This window comes from Ambystoma mexicanum, chromosome 6q, assembly GCF_040938575.1.
Source record: "Ambystoma mexicanum isolate Mex_15411 chromosome 6q, UKY_AmexF1_1, whole genome shotgun sequence".
Taxonomy (NCBI): Eukaryota; Metazoa; Chordata; class Amphibia; order Caudata; family Ambystomatidae; genus Ambystoma; species Ambystoma mexicanum.
Window position 1 is genome coordinate 29,610,901 of NC_090937.1, and position 25,403 is coordinate 29,636,303.

The following is a 25,403-nucleotide window of genomic DNA, read 5'->3' on the forward strand; positions in this document are numbered from 1 at the left end:
CATTGGTATCTTTCATAGATTTACACCCCCCCACCCTATCTGGGAAAACAATGTATACACTTTGGGCATCTATCACCACGGGCTCAGAATCTGAAGGGAAGAGTGTCTGGTCAAGGACTACTAGAGGTCCCATTGGTGGGGACCAAAACTACCCATAACAATGGTGTTCGACTACAAAATGTAAGTTATTCTTGCCTATAGCAAGGGGAATCAAAAGGTAACCGAGGATTCCCAGCCAGACTGGGAATATTCACAGCATGTGAATCTATGAAAGATGCCAATGCCGGAGAACAGGAGTTACAGGCAAGACCTCCACCTTAGTGGACATAACACAAAACTGTGCATTGTACTTTGATATTAACATGAAACTGTTCGGTAGATGGATAGTGTCAGAGCTTTTTATGAATTGAAGGAAGTGGCCCTCAGACTTAATCTACAGTACACATTTCTTTGACCGATTCCTTCATCAGGGTATTCTGTCTTGCACCCTCCCTCCTGCTGATTTGCTGTGCTGGAGAGATCACTGCGCCTTAGCAGCATTTGAGGTCTTCCACATCATTTTAGGAGTTGAGAAAGCTGTTGGGTTTGTGGATACTCTGTATGGTTTTTTTTTAATACCAGTGCTTAGTTTGATTCCACTGGAAAGTCTTTGGGTAAATGATTCCCTTTGCTTTGTTGCATTGGTGGTCTATGCTCCTGCCCTAGCAAAGGGGTTGACCCCTTTGGTCGATAACCTCTGATTCTTCTTTTTAGCCTAAGGGCCAAAGATAGAAGATAGAAAACAAGAGGTCATGACCTAAGCCTTAATCCTTGAATAGGGAAGCCGTAGCTCGGTCTCATTAGCATTGTGAGCACAATTGCTAAAAGACATGTGAGACACAGCTGGTATCAGTTAGATACTGATGGGCCTTTCATAACTATAGTCTCTGCCTCTAGGGGTGCCACTTTGGGGAGTAATTCTCACTGGTCCCTTTCGACAGGGCTTGCTCCCACTTATTGGATCCCCTTTTTCTAAAAGTGGCTGACCACAAACTATTACTTAAATCACTCCCTCCACTACTCTTGCAGGCTCTGTCAGTCTCTGCTTCATTGTTGATGGCACCTTTCTCTTGTCGCTCTTGTCTGCTTTCTGTTTTTCCACTACCACTCTTTGAGTACCCCTTTCAATGGCTACCCCTTCCTCACACTTCACACCTGTCCCCCTTCTGCTTACCAGATCAGAATGACCAAGAACTTTCAACAATCTGTTCCCATCCCAAAACAACCTTGCTTCATTATCCATGGGGGGGCACTAAAAAAGACTCTTCGAAGTTGGGTGTCTTATTAATTAAATCAATAAACAAATTAGATGCTGCATTTGGTCCCAATTAGCTCTATCCCGCCGGTGGCAGAATTGCTTGTATATGGTGACTTCCCCATGATTTTCTGAATGTATTGTGGTGAACCTAAAGCGGTCACCCCTTTTTCTTGGCAGTATTCCAATAACACATCAGCACTAGGAATAACTGGTACTGAGACGAGGAGGCCACATAAGGAGTTGCAGAACTGTGCACAACAGTTTTGTCCTTTCTTCGTTTTTAATGATTCCAACAATCGGAGGAAAGAACACATGTAGTAGTGGCAGTAGCTGTCATAGTGGCAGTGGCCGGAGGCGAGAAGGGAGTAGTGGCTGGAGAAGGAGAAACTGTAACAGGAGGGAGACGAAAGGCCCATATGTGTTGCAGGACATGACGGGAAGAAAAGCGCAGCAGACGAAATTGCGAACAGTATTATTGCAGAGACTGGCGGGAAACCGTTTACCGAGCTCAACTGACGGCAGAAACCAGGGTTGGGTTTCTACGCTTGGCAGGCACAACTCGAGTGCCACCTCAGTTTCCTAAGGCACAACCGAGGCACTGGATGACCGACTGTAGGTGGGGAGAACCAGCTGAACGAGTCAGGAGGACTGAGTGAGCCAGCACTGCTTCAGGAGGCAGTGCATAAGAACCCAAGTGTCCCACGACCTGCGGGAGCACAGAAGACAGCCGAGATGGGGCATTATTAACTGGTGAAGTCACCAGCTTCCCGGGTTGTAGCAGAACCGCGCCAACCGATTGGCAGTGGGAAGGTAACAGGCAGGCACAGACAATGTATCCCACCACAACCACTGTAAAGTGTCGGCAAGCAAGAGACATTATCCAACCTGTGTGTTAAAAGTGGTACACCCCTCTTGTAAGAATTTGCATGAATAGCCCGGAGAGGGAGGACTTCAAATAAAAGGTGCTGGCAACATTGATCACGTAGAAGTTGGCAAGGACACTGGAAACCCTTTTGGGATGAAACCAGCAGGCGTGAGAGGCCTCATCGATGTATGCCATCCAGAGTACATCGATCCTCCCGGTGAACCCGGTTCACAGGAACAAGGTATGGAAAGGGCGGGGGGGTGGAGTGGGCTTCATGGTTAGAATGTTTTGAAATGGAGCACAGCTGTTTACCAAAATAGAATAGTTATTAGTGGCATATAAGAAACCCCTAGCTACTGGAAAATAGAAAGGTAGCATACTTTATCATAACACTGAAAGGTTGAACATTGTTTTGGGACACCACTAAAAGAAAAGGAAACCAAGAGAGAGTAGCCATACTCTCCCTCGTCCCAGTAATTCATTGGAAAAACAAATGTATTGCCTGGCAGAAGAATAGACCCATTTTGCCACAAAGTGAGGGAACATTACTTGGAGCAGTTGTTAACATGTGTATGACTAAAACAAAGACCAGGGAAGAGGATTGCCCCCCTGGCATGAAAAAATCCACTTCAGAGGGAAGAAAGTCACTTCCCAAATAGTGGTTAAAAGTGGGAGAATATTATTTAGAACTTGGTGTTTGGATATTTTGAGTTGTATTTGCTTATACAACTTTGTGTAACAGAACTGGACAAGGCTGTAGGAAAGCTAACAAAAGACATAGGGCCTCATTACAAGTATGGCGGAACGGGAAGAAATTGGCGGCAATGGAATTACGGCCAATGTTCCTGCTCTGTCATACTAATAGTATGGCCCTGGAGTGGAGGATTTACCTCCAGCCTCGTGCTGGAGGTGAATCCTCCAACACTACGCAGAACAATCGGCGGAATTACGATGGTAGAATTACTGTTGCAGTAATTCCGCCAAAAAAGTCCCATAGAGTCCTATTACACTCTCACTTGTAATCTGGTGGAAATTCCGGATTGACTGCCGGAATACAGGCCAACTCGTAATGAGGCCCATATTATTTTCACGCTAGAGTAGATTTGGAAAAACCGAGGGGATGACTGGAAGGTTTAGAATTAATCGCAAACCTCTGGCAATTGCTCTAGGCAACTCGTCAGACCATCTTACTCCTACGTTACGTCCTCTTTCCTCCATACTTTTGGGACATTCCATCCAGTGGGACAGGACCGGAGCACTTTTGTAAAAAAGAAACAAATTCAAAAATGTGTCCTTCTCTTTTTACGCGTGGTACTGCACGTGGCCGTAACCCCGCCCTCCTGAGCTCCGCCCGCCCGCGCATCGCACGTCAGTCCTTTTGTCTGCGCTGTTGGGGCTGGACGCACTTGCATCACCGGAAAGACATTTTTTTTCTTTCCGTAGTCCTTCTCTCCTGCTCCGGTTCTGCGGTCGCGTAGTCCTGTCTTTGCCGGATTGTTTTGGGATTTGTCTCTTGTTCCTCTTGCGAACGTCGCTTAGCTAGGGCGGATCCCCATTCTCTCTGTTTGGACTGTCTGGGACCGGATCGCCATTGGGACTCTTGTTTCTACTGCGACTCCCTTTCGGTCTTGGCACTTCAACGTTGTCTTCGTCGGTGGGGGGAGGTCTTCCAGCGCGTTCCTCCACCGCATTTTCAACTCTTCATCGAAGGATCGCCCAGTAGGTTCCTTACTTTTTAGGGCAACCCGACCGGGGGACTCCTTCCCGGGGTCCTCCAGGTCCAGGAGGGGCTTCAACAGCTCTGCCACCAGGGTTCACCCTGAGGTGCCTCGCAGGCCTAATAGACGTACCAAGGTTTTCACCAAGGGTTCCTGCGAGGTGCCTGCTGACACCGGACTACGATTGGGGTTCACTAGTCGGGTGCTAATAGTCAGCCCAGTCTTGCTGAAGCTTTGGATACCAGAGTTCGCTCCGAGATCTCCTTGTCTGGAGCTTCCCATACAGACACGGGAGTGCGCCCTGAGGCCTCCGAGGCTTTTTTGTACCAAACCATGTTTCGAGGCCCCTCTCGGGGGAGCCGTACGTACTGGACGCTGTTCCAAGGTTCCTCTGAGGCGAAGGTGTGTACCGACAGAACTGAGAGACCTGCTAGGGTCTTGTTTGTGAGGTGTATTCCTCAACATTCCCGTGCTCGCGGTGATACCGGTTCTATCGAGGGGGCAATGAGGGAGGTCTCTGACCGTGACACCTGTTACCGGCTTTGCCGCGGTTCCTCTCTTGGAGGCTAATTCAAGGGGCCCCTTCAGGATGTCCAGTAAACATCCAAGGCCCCACAGTACCGGCTCTGCCGAGGATCCTTGTGTCAAGGCTAAAGTTTTGATCAAGTCCCCTTACCATCCTGTGGAGCTACCTGGCACATCCACACATGTGACGCAGTTCTCTTCGGGTGTGGACAGAATGGCGGACCTTCCCTTGTGGTCTGTGGCAGCCATTTTGGATTCTTCCCTTACACCCACGCTATCGATGACTGGTGCTGGCAACCTTCTTTTTGGTGAACAACCTTGTCCACGGGTCGGTGCGAATCCGTTCTGCCCTTTTTATGACTGGCATGCTCGGATGCCACTACCGCATACGGTTTTGTTTCCTGGCAGCCTTTTATTATGTTTGTGGGGGTATGCCCCTTATGAGTGCCCTCTGCCCACCCGAGTGTCTAAATCTTCGTGAGAGGATGCCTTTTCGGGAAGTTTCAGAGACTTATGCACTCTGACCCCATGAGGGAGTACTTTAAGGGCCTTTTCTTGTAGCTCTGTCACCAGGGTTTCCCCTGACGTGCCCTAAGGGCCTAACAGGCGTACCAGAGATTCCTGAGGGTTCTGACGGGCCTGCCAGTACCAGACATTGTTTCGAGATTCACCATCACAGAGCTAAAGTTAAGCGCAGTTCGGCTGGTTGCTGGGATACCAGGGTTCACCCTGAGGTCTGTTTCTGGAGCTTTCCCCGCTGTAACCAGGTTGTAACCTGAGGTTCCTCTTGTGGAGGCTAAAGTCTATATCTACAGATCTTAGAGGCCTTCTTAGAGGGGCTTGTCGGTGAGGTATTGTCCTCAACCGTCCCACGCTCAGGGTCGTGGTGGTACCGATTCTGTCGAGGGGGCAAAGAGGGGGGTCACGGAGTGCATTCCCTCTGGTACCGGCTTGTCCGAGGTTCCTCCGTTGGAGGCTAATTTTGAAACGGGTTCGAAGATATCGGCTAACATCCAAGACCAACCAGTACCAGCTCTGCCGAGGATCCTTGTAAAGTGTTACTTAAAGGGATGGTCTAGTAAAAATTTTTATTTAAAAAATAGATAGGCAACATAAAAAAAAATACTAGCATTCTCCGTTTTAAAACTTCCTATGTAAGATTTTGAGCTATTCAAGCTCAAAATTCGCAAAAGCAAGCACATGGGCGCATCCATTTTGTGAATTGGAGGCCCTCCTGTGCTGGCTTTTGCTTTTGCGGCACTAATGAAGGAAAAGCCAGCCAGCTGTAGTAAACAAAGGCTACCGCTGGGTGGCTTTCCCTTCATTAGTGCTGTAGGCGGAGGACGGGGACCGGAGACCAGAGCAGGAAAGCTGCAGCTGAATCTCGGTAAGTGCTATTTTTTTTTTTTTTTGAAATAAGCACTAGCTGCGTTTTTTTTCTAAGTTTTCCGGGCTGGAGGAGCCCGGAAAACTTAGAAATAAAACCGCAGCTTTAAAAACGTTGCATTTATGTTTGCGGTCACTTTTGAAGCGACCGCAAACAAATACAACGTTATTGTGTTGGAAAACGCTGCGGTTTTTCTTTCCAAGTTTCTCAGGCTTCTCTGGCTCGGAGGAGCCTGAGAAACTCGGAAAGAAAAACCGCAGCGTTTTCCAACACAACCGCGTTGTTTCTGCCTGAATCTGCTTTCCCATTTGGGGCTGTCGGGCTCCCCATGGGGAGCCCGAGAGCCCCAAATGGGAAAGCAGATTTAGGCAGACAACGCAGCATTTAGCATTTCCCATTTGGGGCTGTCGGGCTCCCCACGGGGAGTGTTTCTGCCTGCTGTGGCTATCACTTTGGGTCTCCGGAGAGCACCGAAGACCCAAAGTGATAGCCACAGCAGGCAGAAACACACGCGGTTGTGTTGGAAAACGCTCCGGTTTTTCTTTCCAAGTTTCTCAGGCTCCTCCAAGCCAGAGGAGCCTGAGAAACATGGAAAGAAAAACCGCAGCGTTTTCCAACACAATAACGTTGTATTTGTTTGCGGTCGCTTCAAAAGTGACCGCAAACATAAATGCAACGTTTTTAAAGCTGCGGTTTTATTTCTAAGTTTTCCGGGCTCCTCCAGCCCGGAAAACTTAGAAAAAAAACGCAGCTAGTGCTTATTTAAAAAAAAAAATTAAATAGCACTTACCGAGATTCAGCTGCAGCTTTCCTGCTCTGGTCTCCGGTCCCCGTCCTCCGCCTACAGCACTAATGAAGGGAAAGCCACCCAGCGGTAGCCTTTGTTTACTACAGCTGGCTGGCTTTTCCTTCATTAGTGCCGCAAAAGCAAAAGCCAGCACAGGAGGGCCTCCATTTCACAAAATGGATGCGCCCATGTGCTTGCTTTTGCGAATTTTGAGCTTGAATAGCTCAAAATTTTACATAGGAAGTTTTAAAACGGAGAATGCTAGTATTTTCTTTTTATGTTGCCTATCTATTTTTTAAATAAACATTTTTACTAGACCATCCCTTTAAGTCCCCTGACTCTCCTGAGGAGTGTACTGCATGGCACATCACATATAGGTAATGCCCCAAGATCACACATCTCACGGTCCAGAGCTTCACTCAGGAGTAAACATTCTGTTACCTCACAGCAGCAAGGACGTCTATTCTTGTACCACAGATGGTGCTTGCCTTGGCGGTTATAAAGACATGGTGGATCCCGCTTTCAATAAAGGGACGCTTACTGCAACGCCTGACAAGCGATACGGCCTCCCGATCTTCGGCACGCCAGCAAGCTCATGACAAGGTGTCATATACACACCCCCTAGCCCCCCTGCCAGGCACTGTAGCTACTCTCTCTTCCTCGTTCCACGGATCACAACACGTGACACCCTCATCTGGATCACGTGGCACGATTCCCGCAGCAAACCAGGAACTGCAGGACCCGACATGTGATGCATGCCATCAGGATCACGTGATTCGGGTCCCGTAGTGCTACGCATAAAACAGCGGTCTTTCTGTTGGTCAGTGCTTCTCAGCTGTTCCGACCAGCGTTTGGCGTTTCCTGATATCCTCGACTCCTGATTTCTGGTATTCGACTGGAATCCTCTACCACACTCCAGTCCTCCTCCCTTTTAAGGTGACCTGCATTACACATCCTGGTAGGTGCCCTATCCCGTTTCTTTTCCGTTTGTCCCATTGCTCACAAGTCTGCTCCATACTTACCTAACTTGCTCCTTCTTCCACAGCAGCAGCCCTTGGAGGACCTGGTGTTCCTGTCACCTGTGGCCCTAATCCTCGAACAGCAAGTGTTTAGTGTCTTGCTGTTGGTTGCTTAGGGACCGAGGTATTCGTACTCCATGCAAGCCTCAAGTCTTGACAGGAGGCAGTTGCCTCAGCCACGCATGTGACGCAGTTCTCTTCAGGTGGCGACAAAATAGCGGCCCAAGCTGCGTAGCCTACAGCGGCCATTTTGGATGCCTCCCTTACACCTACGTTGGCAACGTCTGGTGCTGGGAGCGTTCCTTTTGGGGCTGAGCAGCTTTCTACGCTATGTGGACAACAAAGACCCCTTTGTCGGTCCTGGCGACAGCTTCAGCTAAGGACCCTTGTACACAGAGGTCAGGGTCCCAGACTCGTTCCTTCTCTGGGATCAGGGTGTTTCAGGGTCGCCTTGGTAGCCCCACCTTAAGCGTCAGCTGCAAGGTGGTTGGTTTTTCTCTCGGCTATAAAACCAGGGTTAAACCTGAGGTTCCCCTGCTTGGGGCTAAATCGGTCACCAACAGAATTGAGAGTCCTTCATTGAGGGTCTCGGCTGTAAGGTATATCCCTAAGCCTTTCCAGGCGCGCGGCCGTGGTGATACCAGTTCTGTTGAGGGGGCGAAAGAAGGCGGTCACGCACCTCTGACCTTCCAGTACCGGCTCTGCCGAGGATCCTCCACTAGAGGCTAATTCGGTGGAAGCCCCTGACGTGTCGAGTAAACACCCTAGATCTGTCAGTACCGGCTCTGCGAGGTTCCTTGTTTCAAGGCTAGGATGGCACGCAGGACCCCTGACTCCCCTGGGGAGACTATTGCTCCACTTGCTCCTGTGACACAGTCCACCCCTGGTGTGTGATAATGGCGGCCCAACCTCCGCGGGCCACGGCAGCCATTTTGAATACCTTCTCTAAATCAAGGTTTTACATCAACAAGCAGGGCGACACACTCTCCTCTCCTTGTGGATCTTGCCATACAAATTTGGGCTGGGCCAACTGGTATATTGTTTGGCTCCAGGCTTCACACATCCCGGGTCACCTCAATGTGACCACAGATTAATTCAGTCACCAGTCGGCTTCGGTTACGAGCGTGAGATGAATAGCAAAGCAATATCATCTCCAACTTTTTCCAGCAATGGGGCGGGCACGCCAGATGTGGTCCTCTTTGCAGCTTGTGGGTCAACATGAAAGCTTATGCTTTCCCCTCACTGCCTACTATCTATTGGTCGCTCTGTAAGCACATCGAACCATTGCCAAAGCAGCTACATGGTCTTGCCCATCAGTTTTTGGTAAGCATTACTGCTTAAACCTTAGCTCCATTGCTGATGCTGAATTCGGCCAACCTGTTCTTAAAACCTTTTTCAGTAAGGAGGTTCCATCCACCCATATTTCCTGTGAGGAGTGCTTGGTAATCTCCCAAAAGTATGGAGGAAAGGGGACGGGACGTAGGAGTATAACAAAGTTACTCACCATAGTGACTATCTTACTCCTAGTCCATAGTCCCCTTTCCTCCATACGCCCGCCCGTTGTCCCCTCTAATAAGTATCATCTATTATTGCTTAAAAGGTCTCAGACCTGGTGAGAGAAAAGGACTGAAGGGTGATGCGCGGGCGGGGTTACGGCCACGTGCGGTACCCCGCGTAAAAAGAGACACATTTTTCAATTTGATGCTTTTTTACAAAAGTGCTCTGGTCCCGTCCCACTGGACGGAATGTCCAAAAAGTATGGAGGAAAGGGGACTTTGGACTAGGAGTAAGATAGTCACTACAGTGAGTAACTTTGTTATTCTTCACCTGCCAAGCCATTACAGAAAGGGGTATGACCATATGCAAATCAGGCTTGGTCGCACCCGCAAAGGGACAGTCGAGCCCGAACTGCTATGTCACATCCCTTCTCCACAAGATCCAAGCATCCCCAGACATGTTTCAACCTCAGTGAAGGAATAGCTTGGGTCTGTTGGCCCAGCTTGCCATAGGGAACCAAGCTGCACCTCACTGATGAGGCCCAAGAAGGCCGAAACATGTCTGGAATTACTTGCGTTTCTGTGCAGAGGAGCCCTGGGCTAGCAATTGAGGCTGAGCTGCTACCATTGGTGGTAGTACCTGACTGGTTTGCATTTGACGGTGAGGAAGGATGCCCAGATCAGTGTCATTGGTTCAGATTGATTCAAAACCTTCCACCCATCACTTTTTTGGTTATAGTAGATTTTGAAGTGTTAAGAGTGCAAGTGTCGGAATAGGTTATTGGACACTGGACAAGTGGGTATTATTTTGGACATCCTGAGAAAGACTGGTCCATTAGTTTTGTTGAGGCGGGGAAACCCCTCATAAAGTTAGAGCTAGTTAGGCATTTTTCCAACCCCTTTTATTATTTAAATAAAAATCATTGTGGAACAAAGCTAATACTGTCTGTCTCCTTACTCCGACCCCTATTGACAATCATTTTTGGAACTTTTGCAAATTTCTGCATGAAAAAATGGAATCTAAATTAGAGGGCTTAACACTTCTTTTCACACTCTGGGACCGGTTTACATGATTCCATGATTCCAGAGCCAGAAGTATAGACCCTGCTAGTCCATTATTTCAGGCACAGTGGATACATCCCTTCTAGGTGTTCTACGTGCCTTTCAGGAAATAAAATCTTGTCTGAGATCTTTGTGTGGAAATCAGAATTTCCCTAGAGGCTAGTCACCAAGTCTGTAAAAGATGCCAGGTTATTAGTAACAGTGAGTTTCTGCAGAGAAATCAAAATATTCTCCCTCTCAAAAGCATGCCAGACAATGCTATGTTATTGGGGCGGGCTCCAGAGAGGAAGGGTGATCTTGGTTGATATCATAAAACTGATCAGGTCAGAATCTGGACCAAATGAGCATGTTTAACTCCAAGGCTCCAGTAGTGTTTCTAAACTGTTCGTGAATGTTTTTTTTTCTTTTATTTGAATTCAATTGATTTAAGAATTTTTACAAAACTGATCAAGGTCATTGCAGTCCGTTATTATTAATGATCTTCATTCTTTACTTTTGAGTGCGACGTTCCAAGTCTCTTAAAGGTCAGTTCATTTTTTTAGATTTTAAGCTGTGCCCTGCCTCATTCGCTTCATGATTTTTCCAGTCGTGACAAGATATCTCTGATCATAGAGACTGCCGCTATGACCCATGTGTTTTATTTCACCATTCATCAGGGCTCTCCAAATGTCTTCTTCCAACGTCCTGTAATTTCCCATTAATGGCCATAGGGGTCTTCTTATTTCACTTACGATCTTACACATTGTTAATAGGTGTTTTAGAGTCTCCGGTTCAATGCCGTTGTCACAGAATCGGCAGTCCTTTCCTTCCGATTTCCCTCAAATTGCGTTTATTTCATTTGTTTCTATCTGGTTTAGCCTCATTCTCATGAATGGCTCCCTGTATAGTCGTTCCATAAATGTTTGTAGGTAATGTAGTTTAATTTCTTGCTGCCCGCAGGCATGTCTTGCGAGACTACTGGCTGCTGCTGTCTCCAAGTTAGTGATCCAGTCCTTTTCCAGAGTTTTTTCTTGGCTCTTGTTGGATTGTGAATCAAAACTTCTCCAGCATGGGGTCTGGCATGGATTCACATGCTCATGAATATTCCCCGTCATCCGGCTGGGAATCGTCGGTAAAGAAAAAAAATCAGTTTCGTTTCTGATCTGTCTTTTGTAGTAGTAACCAATCACTGATCTCTGCGTCATACTGACCACAGCCAATGACTGCCATCTCCCTAAGCCCCGCCTCTGGCAGCCATCGTCAGATTTTTACCGCACGTTCAAGTGTTGGGATCCTCGTGCTATTGCTCTCGAGCTTTAGTGCTTTTTTCGCACTTCTTCTTTGGAACATTTTCTCTTTTTCGGTCAAAAGAGCCTCAAGCTCCACCTTTTCTTTATCCGATCAACGGGGACCCGTGTCGCATTCTTCTACGCCCCTCAAGGGTGAAGATTTCGTCGAGCCACGCTTTTGGAGGGACAAGACGCACGTGGAGAAGGACTGTGCGTTTTGCAGCAATATGTCGGAGCGGACCATGAAGGACTGCCATCTGCGTCTCGCCAACTGGCTGGAAGGGAAGAGCCTGTCAGGCGAGAAGAAGAAGTCCGAGCGGTCTTCTAAGACCTTTGAGGGCGCCCCGGCGACGGGGGTCCAACAGAAGGCCAAGTCCGCTGGCACCGGGAGTGCCGAACGGTTGGGCTCTACAGGCGCCAGGCAGGGCGCATCCTCCCCGGCGCCATCAACCACGAGCCAACGCTCTGGCTCGGGTAAGAGAAAGGACGAGCACCCGGCGAAGCTCCTGGAGAGACCCCGGTCGAGCTCGAAGGCCCCATCGGAGGGGGAGCGAGGCGGTGACCCTGCCCCAAGGAGAAGGCGGTGAGCGCACCTAAGGTGGTGAAAGCCTTGATCCTCCCGGCCAAGGCCTCTATCGAGACAGTCGCGGCGGCCCTGGCTCAGCCTGTGGAGGCTACAACAGTGGTGGCGACCTCGGGGCCCAGAGTCTCCCTGCTACCGCGGAGGGAGTCCTCTTTCATGCCCATCGACAGGACCCCCGTGAAACCTCCGACGGAGAAGAAAAAGGGGGGGGCAGGAGGTCGTCGTGGATTCGGCCTCAACCTCTGAGGAGGATCTGATCGAAGTCTTAAGCCACAGCGTTGGCGTAGAAGAAAACCAGCCTGTCGGGAGGGACCCCGACGTAGGAGACGACGAGAACGTCGAGGGTGCCGACGGGGCTCCTGACCGCCCGTCGGAATCCCCTCAACCAGTGCCGCAAGACAACTCGGCGGCCATTTTGTTGGCTATACAGTCCTTATGCTCGGAGATAAGGACGAGATTGCCGTTACCACCAACGGAGGAACCTCTCCCGACGAGGGACCCGGAGCCAGGCCCTTCTGGGAGCCCTCCTCCTAAGAGAAGGATTCATCCTCCACCTCCTTTTCAACCATCGCGCCCTGCTCAGCCCTCCTCCCCGTCCACGACCCGTGGGGATGATACGGGGACTGACACGGCCGCGACGGGCACAGACGATCTCCCGTCGTCTCCTCCTCCCCGGGCTTCCCCGCCCGACCAGATTGGATCGTTTCATGCCATGATCGCCAGGGCATCCGAGCTTTTCCAGCTCTGCCCGGAAGAGAAGAAGGAAGGTTTCCTTTATCAACGGCGCAAGACCAAGAGGAAGACGGTCCTCGCTGTACCTCTACTGGACGATATCTGGGATGAGGGTCTCGCCCTCCTCAAGAATCCATCCACAACGCCTGCGAGAAGGGATCGGTACGAGAAGAAGTACCGGGTCGCGGTCTCGGACGCGGCCCCCTTGTGCCTTCGGGCACAGCCGACCCCGGACTCGGCCGTCTCCGCGGCGGCCAGGAAGAAAGCGGGAGGGGCCTCGGCCTCTACGTCAACCTCCCCGCCGGACGGCGAGGGAAAGAAATTGGACACGATGGAACGCAGAGTCATCTCATCGGCAGCGACGACGATTAAGGCTGCCAATGCCTTGGCTATCGTAGCCCGCTACGACAGGGAGTTGTGGTACAAAATCGCCCCCCTGCTGGACTTCTTACCAGACAAGAAGGCGGAGGCCCTAGAGATCTTGCAGGAAGGAGAAGTGGCGTCGGACCACGCCATTACGATAGCGACGAATATCGCTGACACTGGAATTCGCCAGTTGGGCAACGGCGTGTGCCTTAGACGGCGTGGATGGCTCAAGGAAACTGACTTCCGTCAGGACGTGCAGACCAGAGTCTTGGACATGCCGTTCGACGGGAGCAACCTGTTTGGGAAAACAGTGGACGATTCCCTACAAGCCATCAAGACGGAGACAGCCCGGATTCTTGGTGTTCTCCAGCAACGACGGCTGCCCTTTCGGAGCGGCGGAGGCAAGCAGGGTGCCTCCAAAGGTTCCGGCGACGGATTTTCCACCTATCGTCAAGTGGCCCGTTCGTCGTCACAGGAAGCCTACAGGGGACGAGGCAAGTCGGGTGGACCCCACCGTCGTTGCCAATGAGGACAAGGCGGCAAAGCCTCGTCGAAGCAGGACTGAACCGGCCGTGGGTTCGGGCTCCCACCGAAGCACCCCGGTGGGAGGCCGGCTGGCGAGCTTCGTCAGCGTGTGGGAGTCCATCTCCACCGACCGTGGGTGCTGGACGCCCTGGCCCAGGGTCACGCGCTCAAGTTTCTAAAGAAGTGCCCGCTCGTCCCAAAGAGGCTTCGGGGCTCCGGAGTTTACGCACACCGAAAATCTGCACACAAGGGGCCTTTGGCTGCCGATGGAGAAGTCCCTCCATATCAACGTACTGGAACTCCGTGCAGTGTTTTGGGCCCTCAGGTCCTTTCTTTCGTCCCTCAAGGGCAAGGTGGTGAGGATCTTCACTGACAACCCCACCACCATGTTCTACATCAGGAAGCAGGGCGGTACCAGATCCCCAGCCCTGTCCAAGGAGGCTCAGGATCTGTGGCATTGGGCCGTCGCCCAAGGGATGTTTCTGGTGCCGTTTCATCTGGCAGGGATAAAAAACACCATCGCCGACTCGCTCAGCAGAGAGCTGCGCTCGTGCCACGAGTGGGAACTACGACAGGATCTAGTGGACCGCCTATTCCGACGGCCGGGGCACACCCCAGATCGATCTGTTGGCGACGAACTCCAAGTGCCGGAGGTTCGCCAGCAGGTTTCCCCAGCCGAGGAGCATGGGCAATGCTGTCTTGTTCCCCTGGGAGGGCCTGTTCCTATATGCGTTCCCGCCATTGCCGCTGCTGATCCGGCTCATCAACCAGCTCAAGAGGTCACGTTGCAGGATGATTCTCGTCGCACCTGCGTGGCCGAGGCAGATATGGTTCCCGGACCTTCTGGACTTGTCAGCGTCCCCGTCAATCAAGCTGCCAGTGGACGCAGATCTTCTCTCCAGGGAAGGAGGCGCCATCCTCCATCACGACCCGAAGTCGCTGAACTTGCAGGCCTGGCTCCTGCAGCGTTAGAGTTTGGAGGTTACGACATACCGGCCGACTGCAGAGAGGTTCTTGCAAAGGCCAGGGCGTCCTCGACTCTTAAATGCTACGGACACAAATGGAAGAGGTTCTCGTCTGGTGCCACGCACAGAAGATTAACCCTCTATGGATTACGGCTCCTCAAGTACTGCCGTACCTGCTGACGCTGGCCAAGGCTGGACTGGCGCACGCTTCCATCAAGATTCATCTTGCTGCGATCTCCCGATACACCAGAACCACGGGACAGACGTCTTTGTGGCTCATCGTCTGGTGAAAGAATTCATGAAGGGACTGTTCAGATTGTTCCCGCCGGTGAAGGCCCCGGCCCCGGCGTGGGAGCTCAACGTGGTGCTGACCAAGCTCATGGGACCTCCGTTCGAGCCTCTGCACTCAGCTCCATTGAAGTTCTTGTCCTGGAAAACAGCGTTTCTTGTGGCCATCACCTCCGCACGACGGGTGGGAGAGATCCAGGCCCTTTCCTGCAAGCCCCCGTACTTGACTTTTCACGACACGAGGGTAGTGCTCAGGACGCACCCCTCCTTCATGCCCAAGGTGCCGTCGGACTTCCACCTCAACGAACCCTTGGTGTTGCCCGTTTTCTTCCCGTCGCCTTTGTCGCTGGCTGAAAGGACTTTGCACTCGCTGGATGTGGCTAGAGCGCTGAAGTTCTACGTGGACCGCACGAATAAGACGTCACAACTTTTTGTGAACTTTGGACCTGTCAATCAGGGAAAGGCTGTCTCGAAGGCTTCCATTTCCAGATGGCTCTCCGGCTGTATCATGTACTGTCATCGGTTGGCAAACCGACCGCTGCCTGGCCGTCCGAGAGCCCATTCCACCAGAGCGATCGCAGCTACCACGGCGTTCCTATCTGGTGTGCCCTTGCTGGACATCTGCAGGGCTGCTACGTGGAGGTCGACGCACACCTTCACAAAATTCTACTGCGTCGATCGGGATTCCAGGGAGGAGTCCAGGGTCGGCCAAGCAGTGCTGCGCAACCTGTTCGCCTAAGGTGAGCCTGGTGAGGAGGTAAGAATTGCTTAATGTTGAGTTTTGGATGTAATGCTTAATGTTGAGCCTTTGCCACCTCCCGTGGTTGTGCATGTGTGTACTGCTATGTATTCTTTTATTCATGAGCATGTGAATCCATGCCAGACCCCATGCTGGAGAAGGAACAAGTTACTTACCTGTAACTGTTCTCCAGCATGGGTCTGGCATGGATTCACATGCGAACCCTCCCGCCTACCCCTCTGCGGCTCTTCACTTGGTCATACTGCCACTTCACGTGCTACCAAATCTGAAGATGGCTGCCAGAGGCGGGGCTTAGGGAGGTGGCAGTCATTGGCTGTGGTCAGTATGACGCAGAGATCAGTGATTGGTTACTACTACGAAAGACAGATCAGAAATGAAACTGATACTGATTTTTTTTCTTTACCGAGGATTCCCAGCCTGACGACGGGTAATATTCATGAGCATGTGAATCCATGCCAGACCCATGCTGGAGAACAACAGTTACAGGTAAGTAACTTGTTCCTTCTTCCGGACAGCATATGTCTTCTATGATCACTCTCCTGTCGTTTATCCAGTTGGACAGTGTCTTGTTTTGGTGTAATTTGGCTTCATCAGACAGGATCTTGAAGATAGGATGGATCTCGGGTGTTAAGATCTTTCTAAAGAGTGCCAGGCGATTCCATTCTATCAAAATGGCCAAGGACGAGAGGCTCAATTCTCTTCGGATATGGATTATGGGCGTTGATTGTGTTCTTTCCACTTTAGCCCATATTTTAGACGGTAATTTCGGTATTGCTTCCTTACTGTAAATCAATGTTGGAACAACTTTTCCTCTGTAGAAGTTTATTAGCGCCAACGTTGAGAATTTTCCATATTTTTTATCCATTATCCTGGTCTGTGATGAGAACGTTTTTTTCTTTTGCTATCAATGCGTCTTGAGCTGGTTTCTCTGAGGCGTTGTTGTTGAATGGGACTCCCAAATATTTATATATATTGACTGACTCCATTTTTTCTGCGCCGAGCTTCCATGTAAAGTTAGTTCTTTGTTTACAGTAGTGTAAGGCCATGACCTTGGTTTTGCCCTGATTGATTTCGAGGTGGTTTAGCTCAACGTACCTTTGGAGTCTGTCCAATTGTCTTTGCAGACCTATTTCCGTTTGGTCCAGTAGTATTATATCATCGGCATGTAAAAGTCTGGGGACCTTAGTTTTTCCCGCTGGTGGTAGGAAGGTTTTGAGAAAGGTTTCGAAGTCTGTAATATTTGATATGTAAAAATTGTATATTGCTGGTGCTAAAGGGCACGCCCGTTTTTACTCCCTGATGGGTTGGGATTTCTGAAAAGAGGCCCTTCCTTTTTAATCGCACTCTGATGGTGGTTTCTTCGTGGAGCTCCATTAGTGGGTCCATGATGTTAGGACAGTCTTTTGCCACTAGTTCTTGCCACAGAAGCTTTCGATTGACTCGGTCGAAAGCTTGTGTTAGGTCCAAGGCGATGAAAAACTTTATTCCCTGGTTTGATGCTTTTCCCTTCAGCACACTCAGCAATTATTTGCCTGAGTTCCCACGTTCTTCACAAAACCCGCCTGGAGGGGATCAAGCCATTTGTGTTCGGCTGTCCATTGTCATAGTTTGTCCAACAAAAAAGTAGCTTATGACATCCAGTGGGAGAAATGGGACGATAGTTCCTTGGATCTTCTTTATTTCCTTTTTTAAAGATCAGAACTATCGTCACTGATTTCCAGGATTTTGGTATTTGCTGTTGCGATACTTTCCTCCAAGTACCCTTCTAATGAACCTGGTCCACTCCTCAGGGTTGGTAAGTCCATCTGGACCAGGCGCTCTGGATTCATTATGTTTCTTTATTTTCTCTAATAGGTCTTCGATGTCTGGTTCGGGACTCCACCCCTTCTTAGATCTAGCAGGAGTTGAATATGTAATGGTGATATCTTCTTCGAAAAGCTTAGAGAAGTAGGTCTTCCATCTCTCTTCCCCTACATGATTTTGTTGTATGTCACACATTGTGAATATGGGTGGTTTGATTAGGGCCAAAAAGTCTTTCGAGTTTCGATTTGCCAAAGCCCTGAGCATGTTCTCAGAATCATTTTGTAATAGAGTTGTTCTCCTGTTTCATATCCAGCATTTGTAAGGTGTGAAGGCTGTTTGAGCTTTTTTTTTTCAGCGTCACATCCTGATTTTGCGGCAGCTCTTTTCAATCTGCATACCTCCTTTCTCTTGTTTACGAGGACTTGATCGTAAACGTGACATTTTGTTAAATTCGAGTTTGGTCCGCCCCTACTTTCTGTGGTAAAACAGTCTAAAAGAGGTCTATAATATACCTCTAAGTTTCCAACCTCGTGCCCATTGTCATCGATCCACCCTGTGTAGGCACTGGTAAGTTGTCGGATGTCTCCAGCTCTTATTTTTAGGCGATTTCCTCTGTTCGGTTCCACTTCGGTCTCCATACTTCCAGAGGAGGCTTGGAAAGCCGCCTGTCACTCCGCCATGAGTAGATTATGGTCGCTATTTGCGGTTTTGATGATTTCGAACCTTGTTATGATCAGGTAGATTTCTCTCGAGGCAAACATATAGTCTAGGTTTTCCGAGGTTTCACCTCTTTCCCATGTTGGTACAATAATCTTTGACTTGGGGTTTGTTCCAACATCACCATGTCTCTTGAATGCATCAGTGCCATCCATAGGTTGGCTCTTATTTCTTGTGGAGCTACCCCGTTGGTCATCTCCAGGTTCCCTTGCCCTTTTGAACACTTTGCGTTGAAGTCCCCACAAATTAGAATGTGGTTTACTGCATTTTCTAGGATTGCATTATTCATAATAGTTGTTGCCGTGTTCAGAAATGCGATGTTTGTAATGACTTGTGGGTTCCAGTAGCAATTCATGATCAATACCATGCTGGCCTTAGTTTTGTCTGATGTCCTAGGCACCATGTGCCAATTGACCAATACTCCCAAAAAGGAGGGGTCGGCATGCAGCACCGGACCTGCCGACATTCCTGAGCCTGCTCCCAGGCTGATTAATAGGCCGTACGTGGGGTGTCCCTTGCTCCCTCTTTTTGCCGGTGCGACGGACAGTTCGTACCCATCCAAGCTGGGTTTCTCGGGTATCTTCAATAGCCACGTCTCTTGGAGACAAATTAGGTCAAAGTCGCAGAGGTTCACGTCACTTTGGGCAGTTAAGTGCATGAAGCCCCTTGTATTCCAGGATGCGGATGTGATCATTTCCTTTCCTTGACCTTGGTTGTTTCCCTCTAGTCCCACTTTGGTCTACTGGAGCACATTGGTGGATTGCTATGACTTTCGTCGGTTCGTGAGGGTCTTGGAAACCAATCTCCAGTCTTCCATACCGTTGTGCGTTTCTGGTTCCTCTTTATTTCTTTGGTTTCGATCTTTGCCTTATCTAAAGGTCTTCTTAAATCCTGTACGTGTTAATTATTCTGTCTGTGAGTTCCTGCAACTTTTTTGTGATTAGCCCTGAGGCTTTCGGTTCCTGTCTATCTTATCGTCTGACCAGTATCCATTGACTTTTGTGTTTTGGACCAAATCCTGTTTTTCATCATTATGTTTGGATCTGTGTCCTGGTGTTTCAACGCTGTTTCGGTCTCCTGGACATTGATCGATCCTTTGTGTGTGTACTGCGTTTTTTTTTTTTTTTTTACATCCAAGGTGCCCTATTTCTTGACATCCCGGCGTCCTTCGTTTGGACTGTTTTGCACTCACTGTACTTTGTTACTGATCGATTTCTTGACTCTGTTCGTGTACTGTCCCCACTCATGCCTCTTTCTTCCGCAGTGGATTCTCTTAAGTCATACCCCAACCTCTGAAGATTTTTAATCACTGGCGAGGTTATATGCAGGTATATACTGTCTGTCTGGTTTCTTTGGGCAAATTCAATTATGTTTAGGCCCTCAGTATGTAGCAGCCCCGAATTCAATGTGTGGCCGAGTAAGTTCATTGTGGTTCTTCTATTTAAAACCAAGCTACCCCCTTATCCAAAATTCTTTCTAGTTTAACAGTCCTGGTTGCTCTGCTTTTGTGTCAAAACATTGCCAATTCTCTTGTGTGTTGGGTTGCTACACATGACCTTGGCCTAACATTTTCTGATACATCACCTCTTCTGCTGTCGATGTACGCTCCCCTTTTGTTTCGTGCTGTGTTCCAGACACTTTTGTCGTCCTGAATCAAAGTCTCTTTTGATCTGCGTCTTGTCCCCAGATCTTGTTTTTTATCTTTCTGGGCGCCATTTCTCTCTATTTGGTTTGTTTTCTTGTCCTCTATCTTTTGGTTGGGAAAATCTTTGTTTTCCCAACAGCTCTTGTTCCAGTAAAACCTTTGCACGTCGTTCTTGGAGCATTTGAAAGACTGGTGAGACTTCTTCATATTGCTGCCGCCTCACGTGTTGGTTTCTTGGCGACGGTGACTTTTCCGCAAAGCGTACTTTTCTCTTTCGGTCTGCCCCTGTCAGTAATTCAGACTCAAAATATTCGATTGAGTAATGACTCAAGTTGTTTATGCGATCGTCTTCTAAATGTTTCATCAATGTATGACTCTCTGTATTGTTTTTTGCATCTTTTGCACCCAGTCGTCGAGTCCCTTTGAACATCTTCCTTTGTTGGAATATTGGTGCTACTTTTTTTTCCTTTTTGTCTGGTGACAAAGTTTGGTCCTTTCTCTTTTGGCGTTTTTGGGGTTGGGGGTGGGGGATTTTCTACATTTTCATTTTGAGGGGTTATTTCTGGTTTCTGTGCGGATTTACACAGGACTCCTTTTTCTTGCAGTTCCAGGATTTTCTGGGCAGATCGGGCATCTTGTTTCTGTGACTTTGCAACCTTACTAGTTCCTTTTGTTTCTGTTTTGAATGGTTATTTGGTGCTTAGCCTAGGCCAGTGTCTTATTTGTGCTGAGCACGCCAATGAAACTAGTGGTGTTCTCTTTGACAAGAGCTGGTTCAAAATCTCCTGCCTCTGCTGACTGACCCCTCAGTACCAATGTCTAGTAAGTGGGAGACTCGGCAGGGACATGCACATAGTATATGGACCACACCCACGATGACTGAGAATGGAACAGCTATCCTCCGGATCCTTTGTTGGCAGATCGTCCCTTTTTTTCTTGGTATCTGCGCTAGGACTACTTGGCAGAGGGTTTAGCTCTGTATGCCTCATGAAACTTGGCACAGGTCTAATGAAGCACAGAAAAACCACCTAGAGATTGTGTTCAGCTGACCTTTTCTTTGCCCTGGACAGAAACCTAGAAAATCATGCAGCTTCAGGGAATAAATGGCACCAAATAAGGCCTTGATTTGTGCAAAGATTTTTTTAAACCCAACCGACATCTCCTCAGTACTTGAATGTGGGGGATTGGAAACAAAGCAACGTTACAAACTAAAGAATTGTGTGCAAAGCAATGTTTTCAATATTCTTCCATATGCAAGAAAGATTTGAAATGGTTCCTCAGTCCCAAGCATTCCACCATTGTGTAGTTTGAACAGCCTTTTGTTCAGATGGCCTCGGATGAAAAATTTGGGAAAACGTTTCAATACTTTTTCAGTGGAAAAAAACGTTCTACAGTTCAGCTTTGTAGCAGTCTGATTCTGTGAACGGAGGATAGAACAGGGGCAACGCGCTGGTCTTGGAAGCAAGACCACGCATAGCAGGAGCTATTCGAATTCCTTATTCGCGCTTAGAAACTCGGGTATTGTATTAGGCGCGTTATAAAAAAAACAATAACATTATTCTAAGCAATGGCACAAAGGAAAGACTTGCTGGGAGAAGAGGATACTGGAATTGTGGAGAAAAGAATGTGTTTGTACTTATTCAACTACTCAATTGAGCACTTGGTGATGAGTGTTCATCAGAACAGAAGTAGTTGCTAAATGTATTGACTTCAGAAGGCAAAAGGCGTGTGTTTTTCTACTTGTGACCTCCAGGGTGAATGCAATCTCAGCAGTGAGCATTTAACTCACTGATCTGCTCACCTTACACAAGCTTGTTTAGCTCAAGTGAGACAGATGACTTACAGGTAGAGGTTGCTTCTTCTTGTTTACTGTTCTTATTTGTTTTTTTTTATATAAGTATTTCCCTGGTTTTAAAATATTCAGTTAAGTATTGGACATTGTTGTATGGTGTGTTTTTATTCACCAAACTGACTTTCACAGATTCTTTTTTTCTGGCATTAAGCGACTCGGTAGTGTTGTAGTTACATTCTGACCCTATTCCTACCAACTTCCCCATATTGACCATGTCTTGAGAGAGTGTGCAACACTCCAGGCTCATCAGTCCACATGAGCTGCGCTCATAACAGTAGCTCTACATAGCATTCCCTTTTGATGCTGAGCCGGTCCGATAGCATAGCGAGTAGAGCGCTCGCTTTGACATCTGCGCAGAGCCTGCTGACTGCAGGTTCTAATCCCGGCAGGGCCAAACTCCTTCCGCAGTTCCGAGGTCGATAAATGAGCACCACTAAGCAGCGCTCAGATGCCTGAGGGTTCGTAGCACTATATAAATGCTAAATTATTATTATTACATTATTCTGTGCGTATTTTTAGCTGCTTACCTTGCTGATGTTTTGTGCGCATTGTTTACAGTTGAAGCCTCAGTTGCTTCCCGATCAAGTGATCAGTCACTCTCATTGTCTCCATAACTGAGGTGGGACCTACTTCACCAGATGTACTTTGCTACGTTCAATTTAGAAAACCTACTGTGTATTTCTGAACATTCTTCCTAACTACTGTAGAAAAATGCCAAAGAAAACCTAATGACCACTTGTGTTTTTCACATAGATTACACAATATTTGCGAAGTGACCCACTGCATAGAAAAGTCATTGCAGCAGCATTATGTGCCGCGTAGTGTTCTCTAGATCATTAGGAACCCAGGGCACTGGACGTTTGTTCCTGGAAGTGATTTGGTTTCATAGAGAGGCTTTACATTGTAATGTTGTTCCTTAATATTCCACAACATCGTTACTAATGTTTACATCTTGCTTCCCTTTTTTCTGTCTTTGTTAGCTGTCACCAAAAAAGACCTGGGAAGGATTTATTGGAGGGTTCCTTGCTACCGTCGTGTTTGGTTTCATTGTAAGTATTTCCACCGCACAATATTGAAATGCTATCCAATCATCGTAGAAACAGACGTTTTTGTCTAAATCAAGGACACGACTCCTACATTGTTACTTGAATTACTGCATTCCTCTCCTAATGAAAATAAGGGCATTCCACCTGTGGGCTCATGAACTTGACTTGACCTATTTGGAAAGGATTGTGTGGTCAACTTTTCTTTTTTTCCTGTATAGGTCTACTAACAAAACTGGTCCAGAAAATTGTTATACATATTTAATTAGTTGCAGTATTAGCTGGCTTTAAACAGGTGTTGCATTTAATGTTTGGTTTTAAAACGCTGCATAATCTTTTTAGATGCATACTTTGACAAAATCTAATACTAGATAAAGTACAAGGAAGAGCAAAGATGTTGATGTGCTTTGCACAAACATGTATCGTAACGTGGTTCAGTTGTGTTTTTCATAAATACTTTGTTCACCTCGAAATTGGAAGCATGGGCCAATCACTATGTATAAATACTCGCCAGAGATGTGAGTCTGCAGCAGAAGCCACCAAACAAAATAGTACTGGAATTACTAAACTACAAGGAATGCCCAAGCAAAGTTCTATGAAAACATGTACTTCAATGAAGAAGAAATAAGGGAGACCGCAAGGGGCTCAGGCGAAATGGCAGCCTGACCATTCACCTCCCTTGCCTGCCGTGGCAGAAAGGCGAACAGCAGATGTTAAAGTCCTCAAACTGTCCAAGAAATGCCATCAGGTTGTGGCTGAAGCTCCCAGGCACCATCGGACTGAATAGGAACGGTTCCGGTTGCAGGGAACAGGAGTACGAGCATCCGACACACTGCAGCTCCTCGGCAAGTAGATCGCAGTGGAGACTGGGGAGCACGCACACAAATCACCAAGCCCCCAGTAGAGGCCCAACTGCGGCGTACTCTCCAGAGCCGCAGTGAGTATATGCAAGCGGCAGGGAGAAGCGCCAAGTTAAGCAGTGGAATCCCACTACGTGAGGCCTGGGAAAGACGTCATGCGCCCAACCCAGCATAGGCATCCAGGCAGATGCGGGAAGGCCGCGCCTGCTGTATTGCTTCCTTATGGCAGAGGTGCTTGTACCCTACGAGAAGCCCAGCGATGTGGCCTGTTTAGAGGAGGCTGGGCTCACTGGAAACACCTTGAAGGACTGCAGAGCTGGTAGGTGGGAGAGGTGATTGAGAGAGCTCCAATAAAGGCATGGTACGAGCCCAAGGGCCCTTAGAAGCAGGTACCAGTGTGAAGCCACCAACCCTAATGAAGCCCAGCCACACTGGCACAGCAATGACAGCGTAGGAGCGTGCAATGGAGGCAAAGTAACCATTGCTGCTAACTACCGAGGAGCCCCCATAAGGAGATTGGGTCACTTCCGAATCCATGTGGACCTGATGGGGCGAAAGCCCCAACAACGTTTCAAACACGCTGCGGGAGCCACACCAACACTGCATGAAGTACAACTGAGCAGCGGGTTAGGAGGTGGATCACCAACTGCCCCGGGTGCCTAATCTAATTGAGCAGACTTGGTGGCCTAAAGAAGGGGAGCCCTTTACGCAAGCCACAACCAAAGATAAGCTTTCGCTATCTGCGCCACATGGATATCAAAGGAAGGGTAGTGGTGGACTGCAGTGCCATGGAAGTCTTTTAAAAGCAGAAGGCGCCAGAGCTTGTTGGAAGTTTGGAGGATTGGGACCAAGTGCACAGCGTCTGTAAGCCACGACCATCGCTAGGTCACACCAGAGGATGCAGTTCCGGAGGAAATAGCTGAACTTGGCACCAGAAGGCGGATCAGGCCATTGCACAAAGGAAAACGCATGAAGGAACCTTAGAAAAGAGTGAACCGCCAACCCCCCACCCACAGCTAGCCCTGCCTCAGTAGCAGCCAAGCTGAACCCCAGCACAAGAGTTTCCACAATGGAGAGCCAACCCCGGACAAGTGCGCCAAGCATTCCAGGAGAGGATCACAAGGCCTCGACAAAGGCAGATATACGCCTCTTGCTAGACGAAATCAGGCCAATGAAAAGAAGCATCTCAGCAGCTATAATGGCTATCCAAACAATGGATAAAATGGAAGACAAATTGGAAGCGTTCGAAAACAATCAGCAATTCGCAGTGTTAATTGAAATGAAAGTGGAAAGCTGCTTTCTCGACCTCGAACAAAGGGAAGCAGGCTTGGCAGCGAAGGTTGACGACCTCAAACAGGGAGAGGGTCACCAATGTACGGATCATGGGCTTAAAGGAGCTGCCTGGGGAGACTCCACTATCGCTGAAACGACGGGTCAAAGCGCTAAATTCCCTCTTTGAAGAGCTGCCAGCATCCGCAATAGAATTTGACAGGACCCACAGAGGACGAGGACCCCCAAACTACTCACGGTCAATCAGGGCAGCCCAATCAGACCCGCTGTACATAAGGGGGCAACTGAAACCGGACTCCCTGGTAGTTACAAACACACGAAAGAGGGCGGGAACACCCCTGTCATCGTCCGAAGCTGCTCCCGACAAGGAGAGCAAGAAGATTTATAGCTTGGGTAGGAAAGTAGCCTCCACTTCCGTCTACCAGGCCAGGATCGCCAACTACAGCGCCCTACTTGCGAGTTGCAACTGCCAGCAGTGGGAGGAAGTCGCGGCACTCATAGACTCCGCCCCAGAACCCTTAAAAGGCCAATTGGCACGGGTTGCGTCGGA

General features: G+C 48.7%; 1 protein-coding gene across 4 annotated transcripts in view; it reads left to right on the forward strand.

Moving 5' to 3' along the window:
- CDS1 (CDP-diacylglycerol synthase 1) overlaps positions 1-25,403 on the forward strand; it is an 865,373-nt gene that overhangs the window by 707,690 nt on the left and 132,280 nt on the right. For all 4 annotated transcript variants that reach the window (XM_069630399.1, XM_069630400.1, XM_069630402.1 and 1 more), the window contains one exon: positions 22,641-22,709. In XM_069630399.1, the coding sequence (XP_069486500.1) occupies positions 22,641-22,709 (69 nt within the window). The remainder of the gene's footprint in view (positions 1-22,640; positions 22,710-25,403) is intronic.